Source organism: Protomyctophum bolini (genome assembly GCF_963924005.1).
Source record: "Protomyctophum bolini genome assembly, chromosome: 9".
In the NCBI taxonomy this organism is placed as follows: Eukaryota; Metazoa; Chordata; class Actinopteri; order Myctophiformes; family Myctophidae; genus Protomyctophum; species Protomyctophum bolini.
This window is the reverse complement of record NC_137870.1, coordinates 38352447-38370761: the sequence shown is the minus strand read 5'-3', so window position 1 is coordinate 38370761 and position 18315 is coordinate 38352447. Positions and strand designations below refer to the sequence as shown.

Here is an 18315-nt window from a genome sequence, read left to right as displayed (position 1 = left end):
ACGCAGCTACGATTCAGACCTTCTGTGTGTTTTGGCACCCACTAAGTGACGGAAAAATTAAAGGTTTGTTAGAACCATGAAAACTAGTTATGTAAACCCAGGTTTTATCGAAAGGGCAGCTGACAACCTGGGAAAGACCTGGTGACGGCCTGAAGAGACAGCTGACTGGAGGGAATAGACCCCACCGGGGCTGGCATGGGTTAGCTACCCGTGTTGGCAGGAGCCTTTCACTACACAGTGAATTGGTTCCACCCAAATATGGCTACGAAAAGTTTAAAAGGAAAAACACCCCTAGAGTCTGCGAGAGCGGGGGCGGAAGATGACTCATCGGCGGACCACACGGTAACAGACCCTGGAACGGAAACGACAACGAATCAAATGATCAGCACGGTAGTTGACGGAGTGACAGCACTGGCAGGACACAAGCTACAAAGCTGCATCTGTGGCTGGAAAAAGATGACATCAGAGACGGGTCTCAAGATCCACCAGGGCAAGAAAAAGTGCCTAAGAGAGCTTAGCGAGGGGCCTCGCATTGACCACTACTTCCTCAGAAGTAGGGCAAATCAGTCGACTGAAGCCCAGCGGCAGGTTATTCACCACAGTCCACAGGGTATCAGAACCCCAGACGAAGCTCAACCAAGCACAGATTCACCAATGGACATGAGTCCAGAGCCCATCCAGCCACAGACAGCAGTAGAGAGGAAGATGAATGGACGGAAGCCTCAAATCTTGTGGCCTAAATCCTGCCAGAAAAAGGAGTGGGAAAACACCAACACAGACCTCGTCCATCTTCTAGAAGGTCTGAAAGGGTGCGTGGAAAGAAAACTGGACAAGATCGGAGAGATCATCTACAGCTATGGAGCAGAGAGTTTTGGAGTGAAGAGTGAGAACCTTAGGACCCAGAAGGAACCATCAGCCCCTCTCAAGTCTAGGAGACAACAAGAGATTGAGAGACTTGTGAAAGAAAGAAGGTGCCTGAGAAAACAGTGGAAGAGGGCCACAGAAGTGGAAAGGAAAGGACTTGAGGAACTACAAGGCGACATCAAGCAGCGTCTTGCAACACTGCGAAGAGCAGAATGCTTGAGAAAGCAACACAAGAAGAAAGAGCGAACGAGGACTGCCTTCTACAGAGATCCCTACAAGTTCGTCAAAGACCTCTTTGTCAAGGAGAAAAATGGGACCCTCAAAGTACCCATACGGGAACTAGAGGAGCACCTGAGGAAGACCTACTCCGACAACCAGAGACATGTGCCATTCAGCATTCCGGATGACATGCCACCAATCCATCCACCTGAGCACCAGCTAGAAACAAGGCCCCCGACATGGAGCGAAGTTGAGAGGACAGTGAAGCGGGCAAGAACAGCGTCAGCCCCTGGTCCCAACGGTGTCCCATATAGGCTCTATAAGAACTGCCCGGGTGTCTTGAAGTACCTCTGGAAGCTAATGAAAGTGGCATGGGAAAAAGGAATCATACCAAAGGCATGGCGACGGGCAGGAGGGATCCTGATTCCCAAAGAGAAGAATTCCTCAACCATCGACCAGTTCCGCCAGATCAGTCTGCTGAATGTGGAAGGAAAGCTCTTCTTCAGTGTCGTGGCCCAGAGGCTCTCAATATTCCTGCAGAAGAACAACTTTGTCGACACCTCAGTGCAGAAGGCAGGGATTAGTGGATTCTCAGGATGCCTGGAACACACAAATGTCATCTGGCACCAGATACAGATGGCCAAGAAGGAGAAGAAAGACCTGCATGTGGTTTTCTTAGATCTTGCCAACGCCTTCGGGTCAGTGCCTCATGAGATTTTATGGACAGCATTCAACTTCTTTCAAGTCCCAGAGGGCATCACAAGGCTGGTCAAAGCCTACTTCCAGGACCTCCAGTTCTGCGTTACATCACAGACCAGTACAACTGCCTGGCAGCACCTCGAAGTAGGCATAATGGCGGGCTGCACCATCTCTCCACTGGCTTTTACCATGGCAATGGAGCTTATTATTCGAGCATCCCGATGGGTGGTTGGAGGGGAACGGCTAAAGAGTGGCCTGCGTCTTCCTCCAATCAGGGCGTATATGGATGACATGACGACGATAACAACAACAAACGCATGCACCAAACGCCTGCTGGATAAACTCCAGGGAAACATCAAATGGGCACGAATGGAGATCAAACCCAGTAAATCCCGAAGTATCTCCATTGTCAAAGGCCGGCTTGCCAATGAGAGGTTCCACGTCAACAACGAGCCAATACCAACAGTTCTGGAGAAACCTATCAAAAGCCTTGGCCGCTGGTATAGCGCAGAACTCAAAGACTCGAAGCAGGTGGAACAACTCAAGCAGGATACCATCAGTGGCCTCAAGCAGATCAACAACACTGCTCTCCCTGGGAAGCTGAAGCTGTGGTGCTTTCAGTTTGGTCTGCTGCCCCGTCTCATGTGGCCAATGTCCATCTATGAGGTCACTCTATCCCATGCCAATCGGCTGGAGAGACTGGTGAATGTACAAGTGAGGAAGTGGCTTGGACTACCGAGAGGCCTTAGCAGCATAGGCCTGTATGGGAATGGAGCCCTCTCCCTACCAATCTCAAGCCTGGTGGAGGAGTACAAATGTGCAAAATCAAGGGTGGAAATGACTCTCACAGAATCCCGGGATCCATTCGTCCGAGGTGCTGCTCCAACCCTAGCAACAGGGAGGAAATGGAAGCCATCTGCAGCAGTTGCAGTGGCAAAGACCGCCCTCAGACACCGGGATATAGTGGGGCATGTCCAACACGGCAGAGGGGGCCTTGGCTTGGAAGCATCCACACCCACATGGCAAAAGGCTACTCCAACCGAACGGCGGCACATGGTGGTGGAGGAGGTGCGCCACCAGGAGGAAGCAGCCAGGTGTGCCAAGGCAGTCTCCCAGGCCCAGCAAGGCCGCTGGATGAAGTGGGATGGCGTGGAGAGGAGGAAAATCACATGGAACGAGCTGTGGAGCATGGAGTCTAGTAGGCTGAGTTTCATCATTAGAGCCACATATGATGTCCTGCCCTCTCCAACCAACCTACATCTTTGGTATGGAGAGGACCCAGCCTGTCTCCAGTGTGCAGCCCCAGCAAACCTCAAACACATCTTGGTGGGTTGTAAGACCAGTCTAACTCAAGGAAGATACACCTGGCGCCACAACCAAGTGCTAAAGTGCTTGGCTGCCGAACTTGAGAACAAGAGGGCAACCACCAATGCCATGCCTCTAAATGCCCAGTCTACCTTCCCACAGAAAACCTTCATCCGGGAAGGGGAGAAACGGCGGACCAAGCCAGCTCCTCCAAACTCAGGCCCACTGAGTGCAGCCCGGGATTGGGAAATGCGGACAGACCTCACCCAGAGACTCACCTTCCCACCCGAAATTGCAGCGACCAACCTGCGCCCAGACCTGGTCCTCTGGTCCAAATCCTGTCGGCGTGTCTTCATCGTTGAGCTAACAGTCCCATGGGAGGATAACATCGATGAGGCATTCGAGCGGAAGAAACTGCGGTATGCCAACTTAGCAGCTGAAGCAGAGGGGCGGGGCTGGAATGTGAAGGTGTGGCCCGTGGAGGTGGGCTGCAGAGGCTTTGTAGCCAGTTCCACCACAAGGCTCCTGAGGGAAGTAGGGATCAGAGGTCAGGCCCAACGGAAGGCAATCAAAGAACTTTCCACTGCGGCAGAACGGAGCAGTCACTGGTTGTGGCTGAAACGTAGAGACGCAACATGGGCTTCCAGATGACCACGTGGTGCCACCATACGACATACACCCAGGTCTGATCAACCTGTGGTGGGCCAACCTCGGCAGAGGGTGTCTTGTGATAAGAGGCCGAAACACCCAATGAGGTCGGGGCACACAACTGAAGATGTGTCGTATGGTGGCACCACGAGATCATTGACAATTCCACCCCACCCAAGAAGTCATCTCCAATCCAGTCAATTGTTGTGCTGAATATTTAGGGATATCTAACATCTAGTCCTATTAAGAATCCTTATCGCTTGCTTATTAATAGCGAATTATAGCTTTTCGATGTGTGCACAGATAATATTCATTATGAGATATTTTTCACAAAGCCTCTATCCATCCATCAGTTCTAATATACTGTATACTGTATGTGTATAATGTGTTTCAAAATATGCAAAAACTGACCATATACTGGCTGGCCATATTCAACCCTGTCTCCCAAGCCCAATGAGGGTTGCCATATTACATTTTGATATGGTCTATACAGCTAATCTCGCTGGATTTCTTATATCTCTGCTGACTGGAAGAAACCATCCAACTACAAAATGTTAATCTTTCAGAAAAATATACATTTTTCAGGCTTTATATAATTACTTGCATGAGAGGGGTAGAGGTGGTGGAGTTTGCTGTTTTAGCAGACAGTCCAATGGAGTTAGGAGGTTTTGTCCGAAACACTTTTTAATATACTTTCCATTGGTTCAATAACACGCAGTTATGTGGTTTCCTCCCGACAACAACGGTGTGTAAAATATATCTTCATGTCATTTGACATTTATTTTTCTGTAAAAAAGAAACTAAAGTAAAAACATCTGTACAGTGGTGACTACACCTGTTAAATGACCTGAGCGCTTGCTTATTTATTTATTTTTTGAAACCTGGCCCGATACAAATACAGTGGGCGCAAATTTGAAACCTAGTATATATATATATATTTTAGGCTTATAGAAAACACCAAATACAACACACAGAGCAGTATATGACCTCAAGGCTTGAATAAAGCCAAGCTATCATTGAGACATTTTGCACGAAATCCAATCTTATCGCTGAAGCAGCTTTCTCATAAACCCCGTGTCCCCTCCTGCACCTGCGTCTGCCATGCCCAATTACTCTCATCAGGGAATAAATGAATCCTCTCTGTCATTTCTATTATTGATGTCTTGGGAAGGATGTACAATATCTATTTTTCATCAGTCCATGCAATATACAAGAGTGCTGTTAACTGAAGACATTTCCTTGCCCTATTTAATGCAGGGCATCTGCTGAACTTGTCTTTGATGGCTACACTGTTAATTTGACCTGACCTCGCGTTGCGATATTAAACTCACTTGGCGCCATTGCAGTAGATGTACGTCAATTAAAGCCTAGTACCTGCACTGCGCTGCACTGTGTGCCAGGCAAAGTTTTGACCAACAGTGGTTCCCTATGGAGACACAACCACTGCTGGTCATCGAGTTATTGGCTTAGGAATGCGACAAAAACTAAATAATATCAAGTCTCCTTTTTTGGGGTGGGTGTTTGGTATTGAGTGATCATAGAAGTAGCAGTTAATGGCCAATAGACAATGACTTACAGTAGATGTAGTCTGTTGTAGGTAGAGTACAAGGTTTATGCGTTGTGTGCTTGTAAATCAAAGTATGTTTGCTATTTTATAATATGTTTTAATAATAGGGCAATGTTAAAAAGGGTATTTTGTTCAAAACGGGCCAGTGGGCCACACATGTATGCAAACTTTGACAACCACGATAGATTATAAAATGAGACATAACCGTCTTGATCACATATGACTATAATAAATAAAGGTCATGTGTACCGATTTGCGTGATATTTGAATAAAATCTGATGGACTAATTAAAAAAATCATGTGTTTCACATACAGTAAGTGGGATACAATTACAGGCAGACAATATGGAATATAAAAACCAAGATATGCCACCAAGATAATGTGTTTTTCATATGGGGAAGAATAATTATTAAATTGTAGCATTAGCCCCCTCTGAATCTACAGTGTCTGAAATCAGGTGTGAGGGCCAGATAGCCTGGTAATCCATCCCGATCAGATATCTTCTGCAGACCAAACCTAGTTTATTTTAAAAACAATATCCACGATCTGTTTATTGGACATTTTTAGTTTACAAAAAGGACGTGAAAAAGTGAAAGTGATCAAGACAATATGACAACAACAACAACAATAAGCAAGACTTTCAAAAGACAAATACTGTAGACACAAAAATGTATTATTATAATAAACTACTGGTAAAAGTGATATGAATATTAGTCGATCCGCCATCTGATATGTCATTATGAATGACTGACTGGACAATTAGTCAGAAATATCAGGGAGTCTCAGCTCATTAAATTCTTACAGAATTTGTGCAGGGTGCCACCCAGCAAGCAGCTGATTCTTTCCAATTTCATCACAAAGTGTGTGGATGGGGGGTGTGGGAGATTTCCACCTAAGCAATATCAAACGTCTATAGCTAGTATAGGGTAACGAAGGCTATAAAAGTTGTCTCCAAGGAAGAGAGCGACGTTGTAGGGAAAATTACCACAAATAGCGCCGTGATCGCATTTTAGGCTCAATTCGTCTCCCAACCACATTTGATTGACTCAAATATTCCCACACAATAGGACAGCAGAACGGGACAGGACCAGAACATTATGCACATATGGCTTGCCGGCGCTTGATGACATCTGTCACAGATCGGATCTCGAATCGATCCACATTGACTGATTGTTTCAAATTTGTCAAAGAGTACAAGCTTAGGTTAGCCTATATGCCTAACTGCATGGGTAGCGTCTCTCTGAGTGCATTTCTTCTTTAGTGAAGCGAGAAGGCCTATTTGATGACTGGGTCTGAAGCAGCTGGTTGGCTCCCTGTGCTGCGTTCTCACACGACATACTCTTATGAGAAGTGGGTGATATCTATGGGTGGTCCGAATACCGCTCCCGTGTTCATCCACTTAGGTTTTTTTTATAGCCCATCTTCTCTCTTCCTTTTTTCAACTGCTCCATGCCGGTCTCATCGGTACAGATGGAATGGCTTGGGTGCCGAACATCACTTGAACATGTGGTCCTACTCTTATGCTACTGTCACATTTGGATATGTGTGCATAACGAGCCGAATCATACCTGAGATATTATGTGAAAATGTGTGGCTGTTCCGACCTATTACAAAATGTGTAGCGCAATCACTCTAAAAGCCTTCCATTACATTTAAGACTTATAAAGTACAGTAATGAAAATGGTTTCAGGCAAACCGATTTAAATCGGAACTGATTTAAGAGCCTGTAGTGGATGACCATAAACTGTTCAAAGATCAGCATTTTCCCAGAGCCTATTATATGGGACAAAGACGGAACAAGGCTCACTAAACTGGTCCTCCAGAGGTCACCTGCCTCGGTCAGGACGTCCTTAGGAAGGACAACACAATGGGCCAGTCTTGTACCGCTGGCTGCGATGAAGACATTGTCATCTGCCACCGCTATAGCTATATACTCTCGCTGTGTGAGTTGCTATACACACTCACAGCCACTCTCATTACAGCCCACTATATCCTTTTATGGGCTCTGTCGAACAGCCAGTGTATACGTAGGACGAGAGGACTACTAGCGTGAGATTTAGCACCGGGGGGCAGAGGGGCGGGGGTGTACCGGGCGTGGCCTCTGGTGCCGTTCCGTGTTAGCCTAATTGAAAGAGAAACGGCAGGGTGATCATGCTATAACAACATCCCCACGCACGGTGCCCCCGAGCCCCGCATGCAGCCGAGTTGATACGCTGCCGCAATAAAGCATAAATAAAAGGGATTGCAGGAGAACTATAGCGCCTGGAAGGCCCTCATTGGCTCATTGACTCCAACGGAGCGGGGGAGAGGAAGAGAGCAGCTCTTTCATCGCAGCATAGATTAGACAGTCCACTGGCCATTTGTTCTGTCCTTTATTCTCTTTTCTGGCTCTCATCTCTCGCGTGTGTGAGTTCATGCCAGAGCCTCTGGTGCGTGTGCGTGCGTGCGACCGTGCGTGCGAGAGAGAGAGAGAGAGAGAGAGAGAGAGAGAGAGAGAGAGAGAGACTGACTCTCATCATCAGACTGGTTTGTCTCCTGGTAGCTGAAAGGAGAGCCAGTGTAATAGGTCTCTCCCTACCTTTCAGTCTCTACTACTATCTATCTGTCTGTCTCTGTCTGTGCTGTAAATACATCTCTGTAACAAGTCTCCTGTAATATCATCATTGTACACTTTGTTACGACGGTTTCAGTTCAAAGCCAGGAAATAGAATCCTGAGAGGGACACAACTTTGCAGTAAAAAAATAATATTAAATAAGCTTTTATTCAAAGAGTGTGAGCATGACATCAATCATATGCAAGTATCACAAAAAGAAAAGATATATTATATTTTCTCCCATAACTCCCTTCCCAATCCTCCCCAACCACCCACCATCTTTCCCCACGAGGCCATGCAGGCATGCAAACAACATGTATACAGATATAAAACCAATAGATTGGCTACATAACTAAGACGACAACTTTGCAGTAAAATTAGGAGCCAGTTCCACATCAAGGCGCTATCACAATGTAGTTGCAAAATACAAGAATTCAGTCCACATCATCAACATCGCTGATAACAAGCTATCTTTACACCTGGGAAAAACTGAATGCATTCTCTTTGGATCTAATAGTAATCTCAGCAAGGCAAATGACTTCTTGGTTAGAGCAGGTGACAATGTTATCACACGTAAAGATGAAATTACCTACCTATGATCTATGCCCTGATCTATGGGCGGCGGTGGCTCAGGGGTAGAGTGGCTGGATGGTAACCGCAAAGTTGCCAGTTCGAACCCGGGCTCCCCCAGAGTTGAAGTGTCGAAGTGTCCTTGAGCAAGACACTGAACCCCTAATTGCTCCTGATGTGTTAGTTGGTGCCTTGCATGGTTAACGACGCCAATGGTGTATGAATGTGTGTGTGAATTGGGAATCTATATAAAGCTCCTTGGATAAATGCACCATTTACCATTTATCTATATCTCATACAAAGCTCAGACATGCTCAAAGTGTTCATTACACAGAAGACAAAAGACCAGCAGACCAGGCTTTATGAACAAACGTTTAGGACTTGATGCAAAATGATGTGCTCGCTCGGATGGTGCAGGGTTCCTGTCCTCTACCCCGGAGACTAGTTTAACTCCTCCGCAACTCTATGAGCACAATTTCCCATGCTCACAGGAGAGAAGCTGGACAGAAGTAGTTCAGGAGTGGTCACTTGGGAATAGGAAGGTTCCCGATTCGGTCCCTGGTTTTCCCATGGCTTAGTGTATTTGAATGAGACACTTAACCACTAACCGCTCCCAATGGGCAGGTTGTTGCTGTGTGAATGGGTGAATGTAATACACATTGTAAACGCTTTGGATAATTTGGGCGCTATAAATTTGTGCTATTAATGGCAGATGCTACAGTATGCCCTGGTGAAAAATCTGAATTGAGAGAAAAGAGGGTAACCTTTTTTAAATAAAAATAACATAATGCAAAATACTGTATGCCTTAATTAGAGAAACAAAGTTAACTTGGGATACATATTTTTCATATACTGGCTCAATAGTATGTTGGTCTAACAAGATGCACGGCTTACCCGTACCCAGTGTAACCTGAGGGACTACTACAGCTGCGACAACCTGTACGGCTGTATACCGTCTTCTTCAATGAAACGAAGCAGCATTCAGGAAGCTTGAGTAAAAGAAAAGTATAGTGCTTACCGCTTATCAATAGTCTTTTCATTTAAACCAAAACATGATAAATGGCCATAAATTGCAGCAAGACAAGACAAAGAGGTACATCGTATGCTGGGCATTTTGCAGTGCCGTGGCAATTTGTCTCTGTGAAAGCTCCCTGTTAGCACCGCTGTTATGACACCACAATGCTACCATGATGACTCTGTTATCTTTTATTTACTCCCCCGACGAGAACAAGAGTTTCCCAGTTTCAGCTGGCCCGAGTATTATTTATAGCTCCGACTGACCGTCGTAATGACTTGCTGCGGGAATGAGAAGACAGAGCTACAGTATACGGCAGCTGTTACTGTGCAGCACAATAAGGCCTGAATGCTGCTCTAATGAGAAGTATATATGCTGTCCCATCCTGTGTCTTATTTCACACACTACAAAGTTCCCCAGCGGTAACTGTGTGTGTGTAAGAACTGGCTCAGGTCAAAGGTTAGCCATTAGTCGGCCTGCCTAATCTGTGTGTGTGTGTGTGTGTGTGTGTGTGTGTGTGTGTGTGTGTGTGTGTGTGTGTGTGTGTGTGTGTGTGTGTGTGTGTGTGTGTGTGTGTGTGTGTGTGTGTGTGTGTGTGTGTGTGTGTGTGTGTGTGTGTGTGTGTGTGTGTGTGTGTGTGTGTGTGTGTGTGTGTGTGTGTACATTTTACACATTTTATGTGTATACTGTATGCACGTGCATGTGTGCCACATTAAGCACTGTCCCTACAGCCAGGATCAATAGGAGCAACCCTGCCTTGCAATTGGAAATCTAACACTGAAACTAGGACAATTAGAGTGAGAGGAATCGCAGCTGTTAGCTGAAATATAGTGATATATTTGGCCTGATGCCAGGAGTGTGTGGAACAAGACAGATTGGTGGCAATAAAAGAGCAGTTAGTTAACCGGTCACTGGAGAGTCTGGACTGACGACTTCACTTCCCCTGGATATTGGCATTGTCTGTCACTGCCAGATATGACAGCCCGTGCTCTGCTCCGTACGTACGTGTGTGTGTGTGTGTGTGTGTGTGTGTGTGTGTGTGTGTGTGTGTGTGTGTGTGTGTGTCAGGGCTGGACTGGCCACAGGTCGTACCGGGCATATTCCCGGTGGGCCGCGACCGTAGGGGGCCGCCATGAAAAAAGAAAAAACTTTTTTTTGACAGGCAGGCAGGCCAATAGGCGGCAGGCCATTCTGCCAGTGCCATCATGATAATGTCACTGTACCTTTATCAGTGAGTGACAAATAAACCCTCTACAAAGGGTTGTGTAGTTGTCGGTTGGTTTGTATAATTTATGTTGTTCTGTAAAAGTGGTGGTATTAGGGCTTGTTTGTTTATGTGTGCCTCGACGGAGCGGGCGGTAGAGTTTCTGCTACGGTATCTGCTCGCTGGTTGTGGTGGGCCGGTCTGGGCCAAATTCCCCCGAAAACGACCGGGCCGAGTCCAGTCCAGCCCTTTGTGGTGTGTCCGTTTCCAGCCAAACACACAACAAACACCTCCAACCGTTTTAAGATGATAATGTGGCTAATAATGTTGTCTTTGGACTGTGGAAATACGTAATAAGTACTGTACGGACATTACAGTGATTGACTGACTGAAAACAGATAAGACAGATAAGTGCAAAAGTACTAGCTTCTTTGCTATTTAGGCTATTGCACTGTCCTTTTCCTTCAGAAAAGAGGGGGCTTTTTATCTTCCGGGGTGACGTGTGGCGACAATGTGCGGACGATCCACCAAGTGAGCACTCCTATAGCCAATCAACAGACTGCCACAGACAGACAGACAGACAGACAGAGGCGTGGAATTATGCGTATTGTATTATAGGATAGGAGTCCACACCGCGTAGACTACAGTTCTACATTGTACATGCTTTAAATACTATATGTGTTCAGTACTCAATATTAGATCTATTGTACATCTTCAATTGTTTTTCCAACTCCAGGCCTCAGCACACACCTCGGAGGCCTTCTATTGGTTCTACAAAGTAAACATATACTGTAGTGTAGGCTCTGAGGCGTGCTTCTTCTTTGTGTGCAGGGGATGGAAGCTTGTGTATGTGTGGCTGGCTAGCAGTCTAATCATTCACCCTGGGCCACAACTGATGGGCTCTGTGGAAACTCAGCTCCCACAGTTGGAAGGGTAGATGTTTCATTTACGCTCGCTTTTTTGTGTTGGGCTGCACCGCCTGATGCAACAATTCTCCAGCGAGTAACAAACATCACCTCTCCCACAATCCCCCCCCCCCTTCCCTCCCTCCCTCCCCTCTCTCACTCTCTCTCTCTCTCTCTCTCTCTCTTTCTCTCTCTGCCTTATTATTCCATCCCCTCCTCTCTCTCCTCCCCAGACTTTGTGTTGAGCTGCGTCTTTCCCCAGCGGCCGGCCTACGGGGATGTGTCTGTGAGCAGCCTCCACTCAGGGGGAGAGGCCTACTTCTACTGTCTGACAGGCTACCAGCTCAGAGGCCCTGGCACACTCACCTGCCGCAACGCCAGCACCCCCTACTGGAGCGGCAAGGAGCCACATTGCCTAGGTAAAGGCGTCGGGATTATAGCCAGATTGTCGACTGTGTGGACAGTCGCGTGTACGTGTGTCTATGAACCGCCGTTTGTGCTGTTCCACACCAGCTCACACGGTTCACTGCATAGCCTGAAGATACTATGAAACATTTGGTGCACAATCCAATCGCAATGTTCAATACTAGCCACCAGGCCGCCCTCAGGTGCTCTCCAATAAAGTTAGATGCCCTGTATTAAGTGTGTGTGTGTGTGTGTGTGTGTGTGTGTGTGTGTGTGTGTGTGTGTGTGTGTGTGTGTGTGTGTGTGTGTGTGTGTGTGTGTGTGTGTGTGAGTGTGTGAGTGCGTGCATGCGTGCGTGCGTGCGTACGTGAGTGCGTGATACACAGAAAATATTATTCAATGTCTGACTTTATTGGAAAGTGCCTGCTGATGCCTTGCACTTGGCTCCAGGTTCTTTAAAAAAAGTTAATTGGATTTCAGTGTCAATTTTCAGCATGGCAACTGGAACGTTTACCTTGCTTGTCGCTAAGGACTTTATAGACATCTCCCTCCGGTCAATCTGAGAAGTGAAGGAGATTTTCTTCATTTTTTCTTAAGATTAGTTTTTCTGCCTTTATTGATAGTTTCAAGTGAATATTGACAGGAAAGAGGGAGAGAGAGAAGAGGAGAGACACGCTGCAAAGGTCGTCATGAACGGGACTCGAACAGTCAGGCCAGAGCCTATATTTGGCATGCACCTGCGGACCACTAGGCCACCGGGCGCCCCGAGATCTTATTCTTTAAAGTAATTTTTTGTGCATTCTCTCCCCCACGTGACGTCTGACGCAGTACAGCCCCTTCGTTGCATGACCGGCATAGAGATAGACTTGACTCTGTGTCCCCCAAGAGTGTTTGCATGGCGGATCTCATTTTGCTGCTCCGATGAGACTGGGTGATGAATAATAAGTGACCATTTTACTCCTGACCCGCTCTGATCGACATTGCTTTGGAGCGCGGGGAGTGTTTCCCAGAAAGCAATTTGAAAGAGGTGTTTGTGTGCCTTTGTGGGCTGTATCTCTGCGATCTTGATTGTGTTTGTGTATGTGCTTGTGCGCGTGCACGCGCGTGTGTGTGTGTGTGTGTGTGTGTGTGTGTGTGTGTGTCTGTGTGTCTGTGTCTGTGTGCGTGCATGCGTGCTCATATGTGCATCTGTGTCTTCCCACATGTCATTTGCGTGTATGTATCCTTGTGTCTGTGTGTGTGCGCTCATGTGTGTGTTCAGTGTTCAGTGTAGCGTGTGCTGACTGATACCGCCTCAGTCATGGCAGGGCTTTAAAGCAGGTGTGTCGGGGTGTGATTACTGAGCGCCGGGCGTTATGCCAGTGGGCAACGGCCCTCCTGTTCCTCTTTAATTAAGTTCTGTCTGCATGGGTAACCTTGACCTGATCTGCAGCGATAGCGGCAGCATGCACACCAGTCGGTCCCCAGAGTCGCGGACACAACAAATGCATCCGTTTCACTCAGTGTGTCTCGCTGATTCACAACCGCTCCTTTATAATATTAACCCATTCTGACCTGAGATCAGATTCATACAAGGTTTTTCACTGGACACACACTGGTCTGATGAACCCATTCTGACCTGAGATCAGATTCTAAAAATGTCAGTCGTTCTTCGATTTTTCAAAAATAGCAGACCTACAAGCTCGTAGCGCGCCACTCGGTGGCGCGCTATGAGCTTGTAGATCTGCTATTTTTCAATAGCTAAAGCATAACATGATGCTAACACCAAAACGGGTTCCCGGTCAGAATGGGTTAAACATTCATGTTTTTTATATTTTCATTTCAGTATGAGATCGGAAAGGAAAGGTCACAGTTTCTAGCCAAATACCTACATAAATAATAAAAGCTGTACCTACAGAATTGTTTACAGCTATAGGGAGCAGCTGAGCATTTCCATTTTCATTTTGGCAATCAACACTTTGAAATCTGTTTGAGAGATCTGAACTTTCCGCATCTGAAGCAAGTATACGTGCTTCAGTTTTCTCTATACATTTTATCGAATTATATTGAAGTCTGCACTGTGCAGCTCTGTTTAGTGATCTCTCAAAAGCTATCAATATGGTCATAAACTGTCAAGTCATAGGTTCAAAAAAAAATGTACTGGGCTGTTGCCTGAGTCCAATGCATTTCTGCCTACTTCCGGTCCAGGACTTGTCCCAGTTGGTTGTCCCCATTCTCAATAGAAGTCTATGAGCCGCCATTGGACTGGCCCCATGAAGTGAACACACTTTGCGTGACTCTGTCTGTCTGTCTGTCTGGGAACTACCCATAGATCCGAAGTCCCGTTAGTCCGAACATGCACTGCTCCTGTGCTTGCGGTTAGGTTTAGGTTTGCTCCCGTGCTTGCGGTTAGGTTTAGGTTAGGGTTAGAGATAGGGATAGTAATTTCGGAACAATGAACCTTCTGACTAATGACACGGCACCGTCTGTCTAAGGCTCTGCTGTACAATAGCCGGTCTCAAATTGGTCCTGAGTGAAGGCAAATCTAAAATCTGTCTGGAAAATAATCATACAAAATAGGGATCACATCTAAGCTCAGCTGCTCACCAGTCGGTTAATCCTAAAATTGGTGCCCTCTTTAGGAATAAACCTTTATTGTCTTGAGACACAAGGAAAAATGTTGTGCAGGCCCTTGAACAACAACAAAAAACCCTTGGATATAATTTTTTTATAGTGCTTTAAGCTCACAGGAGACGATTTCAGACCCCATAATTGCATCCCTCTTGAGTTCCAGAGGGAAACTGCATTGCATCCTATGTATGTGTGTACAAAGCTTTTCTAAACGTCTGCTATCTTTTTCCAAACTACCGTAATCTCCATAAGCTCTTCTGGTTTAGCCTGGTTAATAAACCAGACTAATATCGCACGGACCGCGGGATATTAGTCTGGGGAGGCTCAGCTTGGATTTCATTTCCAGGGCGGCGGGTTGAAACATTGTCTCTTTGACGCAATTGGTCAGAGCTACTGTCAGTCAAAGGTCTCAAGCGTTGAAAGTCACTGTACCAAAGCCCGCCCATATTGCATATACCGTGTCCCGATTGGCCGCCCCATTTCTCTGGTGTAGGAAATGGGCGTACAATTAAGCCTCTCCAGACCGAAATCCGCCGGCAGGCAATTTCCTTTTTTGCCAACGGCTGATTCGGTCTGGCTTATTAACCAGGCTACTTCTTGTTGTCTCGTATGAACCATGCAGACCCCCACGGTGTTCACCTTGTGCATACTGTACATACATGCATTCATTGGGGTGTATACAGTTGCTCAGCTTTCATGAAGTCAGGTTTTCTGATCTGGAATTTGCTTAAGGGAAAGTCAGGCTTCCAGGTTGCTTCTTATAGACTGTGTGTGTGTGTGTGTGTGTGTGCGCGCGTGCGTGCGTGCGTGTGTGTGTGTGTGTGTGCGTGCGTGCGTGCGTGCGTGCGTGCGTGTGCGTTTTTTACAGGACAATCAAAAATCAAATATGTATTTTCTTCCTTCTCTGGTTTGTACTTTCCTTCCCTTCCATCCAAATTCCTCTCTCTCTTTCCTCAACTCACTCTCTCTCTCTCTCTCTCTCTCTCTCTCTCTCTCTCTTTCTCTCTCTCCCTCTCAGCTGCCTGTGGAGGCATGATCAAGAATATCACCGTCGGTCGCATTGTGTCCCCTGGTTTCCCTAGCAACTACAGCAACAATCTGACGTGCCATTGGTTGCTGGAAGCCCCCGAGGGCCAGCGGGTGCACATCCACTTTGAGAAGGTGGCTCTGGCCGAGGACGATGACCGGTGAGGGATGGACGCTCTGGTCGTCTGCATGCTCCTCGTCTGAAACATACCTTTTTATGAATCATTATCCCGGGCTGTCAGCAGCCATTCCCGGGAGTCTGTCACCACTTCCCTGGTGATCTGGTGTCATGAGCGATATGATTTTGTTCACCTTGCCGACGCCAGGTGGTCGGGGGGTTCTTTAGTCAACACCTCTGGGTTTTAGTGGCCACTATGGGAGAGGCTATACAGCCAACGGTGTAGCTCGACAATGTGACAGGATTGTCATTTTTTTCATTTATCAGGAGGGGCTCTTGTTACAGAGGACTAAATGGAGAAGCCACAGGGGAGAGATTTCCGAATGCTCCAATTTTGACAAGCACTCGCACGTGCTTTCGAGGGAAACACACAGATGTCTCTCAGCAAAACAGGAAACGAAAGAAGTGGTCATGCGTGCCTGTTTTTCATGTCAGGCTTATACCCTTCCTCCGCACCCCCCGTCTCCGCCTCCGCCTCCGCCCCCACCGCCCGTCTTTGCTTCCCAGACCGCTCCCCTGACGCACGTCATTGGCTGTTGACTGTTACAACACAAAACACTGCGCTGCTGGTAGATAGATAGATAGATAGATAGATAGATAGATAGGTAGATAGATAGATAGAATATGTACATTGGATACCATAGGGTATAGTAGGGGTGTAACGATACATTTTAACAGTGATACGTAACACGATACATGATTGACGATACGATACATGGACGATATTGGTTCATTATGACGATACGATTCAATTACTTGAAATCGATACAGTGTCTATTTAGCAAATACATTAAATAATGTGTGAAACTTGTAGATAGTGCAGGGTTTTTAAGGGAAATATGTATTGGATATAAATGAGTAAGTCTGTCTGACCTTTACTTTAAAATGTCTATGATAGTCTTGATCCAAGGCTAGTTTATTACAAACAGTTTTGTTTATGTATAATGCTTACATTACACAGCTTCAGCATTGACATTTACCAAGAGAGCTTAGTTCGTATCCTTGTTTGAATTGATGAATTGAACATCTGTGAAGCAAGGACGGCGAGGTTGGGGCACGGGGTATCATTCTGGAATGTATTTAATTTGTAACGGCAAGCCTCACATGAAAATCAGTTCACACGGACCTGTATGTCGGACCCAGTCGGTACACATAAAATGTCCTGGGAGCAGCCACATACAGTCACATAAAATGAAAACAAGAGTATATTTGAGTTCTATGTAGCTCCTCATTATGTAGTTCAGACACCAATGGTTCTCAAAGTGGGGTCCGGGGACCCCCAGGGGTTCCAGCTTTGCAGGAAAATGTGTTAATACAGCGTCACAATCATTTCCCCTTTATCCATCTTTTGGTACGTTGGCTATTCAAAAATAGCAGATAAGCTCACAGCGTGTCACTTTGTGCCGCACTGCGAGCTTGCAGTACATCTACTATTTATTGATATTTTGTTTATAATGTTGAATTTTGTTAATGCTTCTCTTCTGGGGGTCCCTGGCAAAAAACATTTTCGGAGGGCGGTTAAATACAAATACATTCAGGGTTGTCCTTGGACATGCATGGAAATGTTAATGAGAGCGCTCTACTGTATTGTTCGTGCTCCCTCGATCTCTTCCAGCCTGCTGATTAAGAACGGCAACAACATCGATGCAGCAGCACTTTATGACTCGTACGAGGTGGAGTATCTGCCCAACGAGGGCCTGCTGAGCTCCACACGACACCTCTTCCTCGAGCTGAGCACCGATTCAACGGGAACCTCAACTGGCATCGCACTCAGATACCAAGGTATGGAAGTACAGTTAGAGAGTTGTCACACGTATAGCTTTATATAAAATCTAGACCTAAATAAGACCTTAAAATGTGAATCTGCTGGTTAGCATGTTCTTGCTTATGCAAAATATATAGGCTCGGCTCCTGGCTGGTGCCAATGAATCGTCATGCACACAGCATGCATCATTATCCTCATTATGTCACAGCATTCCACCAGTAGTATCCTGGATATGTTTATGTTCATGAAGTCGATTATCGACATTGTAGCCTATATTTTGGACAGACAGACAGACAGACAGACAGACAGACAGACAGTGTTTTTTTATTATAGTGTCCTGCATAAGATGCCCATCCACACAGGCTTACAAGACATTCACACAACATTTACATTCACCAAGATACACCACAAACAAAATACATAAACATCTTTCTCCAAAGTAACTGCCGTATGGCTTCCTAAAACAAAAATGTCCTTATAGAACATACAGCATTCAAACATCCAAAACAAATCCGGGTTCCTATCCTGGATTATTTTTTCTTTTTTTTACAACATTCCTGACATCATGGTACAGTAGGACAACGGCAAACTAAATGAAAGTCATCCTCCACAACTCCCAGGTCACAAAGAACACACAACCAACCGCATGCTCCTCCCAACAGAATAATAATAATAAACCCCTGCATCCCTGCCGGCGTTTCCTTCATGTACGCTCTGAACAAATGCAACTGTGTTCTCTCT

General features: G+C 46.2%; 1 protein-coding gene across 4 annotated transcripts in view; it reads left to right on the top strand.

Annotated features, from left to right (window-relative positions):
- The window catches only part of sez6b (seizure related 6 homolog b), a 79754-nt gene that overhangs the window by 34919 nt on the left and 26520 nt on the right, over positions 1–18315 (top strand). For all 4 annotated transcript variants that reach the window (XM_080772658.1, XM_080772657.1, XM_080772656.1 and 1 more), the window contains exons 4-6: positions 11824–12009; positions 15624–15792; positions 17425–17591. In XM_080772658.1, the coding sequence (XP_080628784.1) occupies positions 11824–12009; positions 15624–15792; positions 17425–17591 (522 nt within the window). The remainder of the gene's footprint in view (positions 1–11823; positions 12010–15623; positions 15793–17424; positions 17592–18315) is intronic.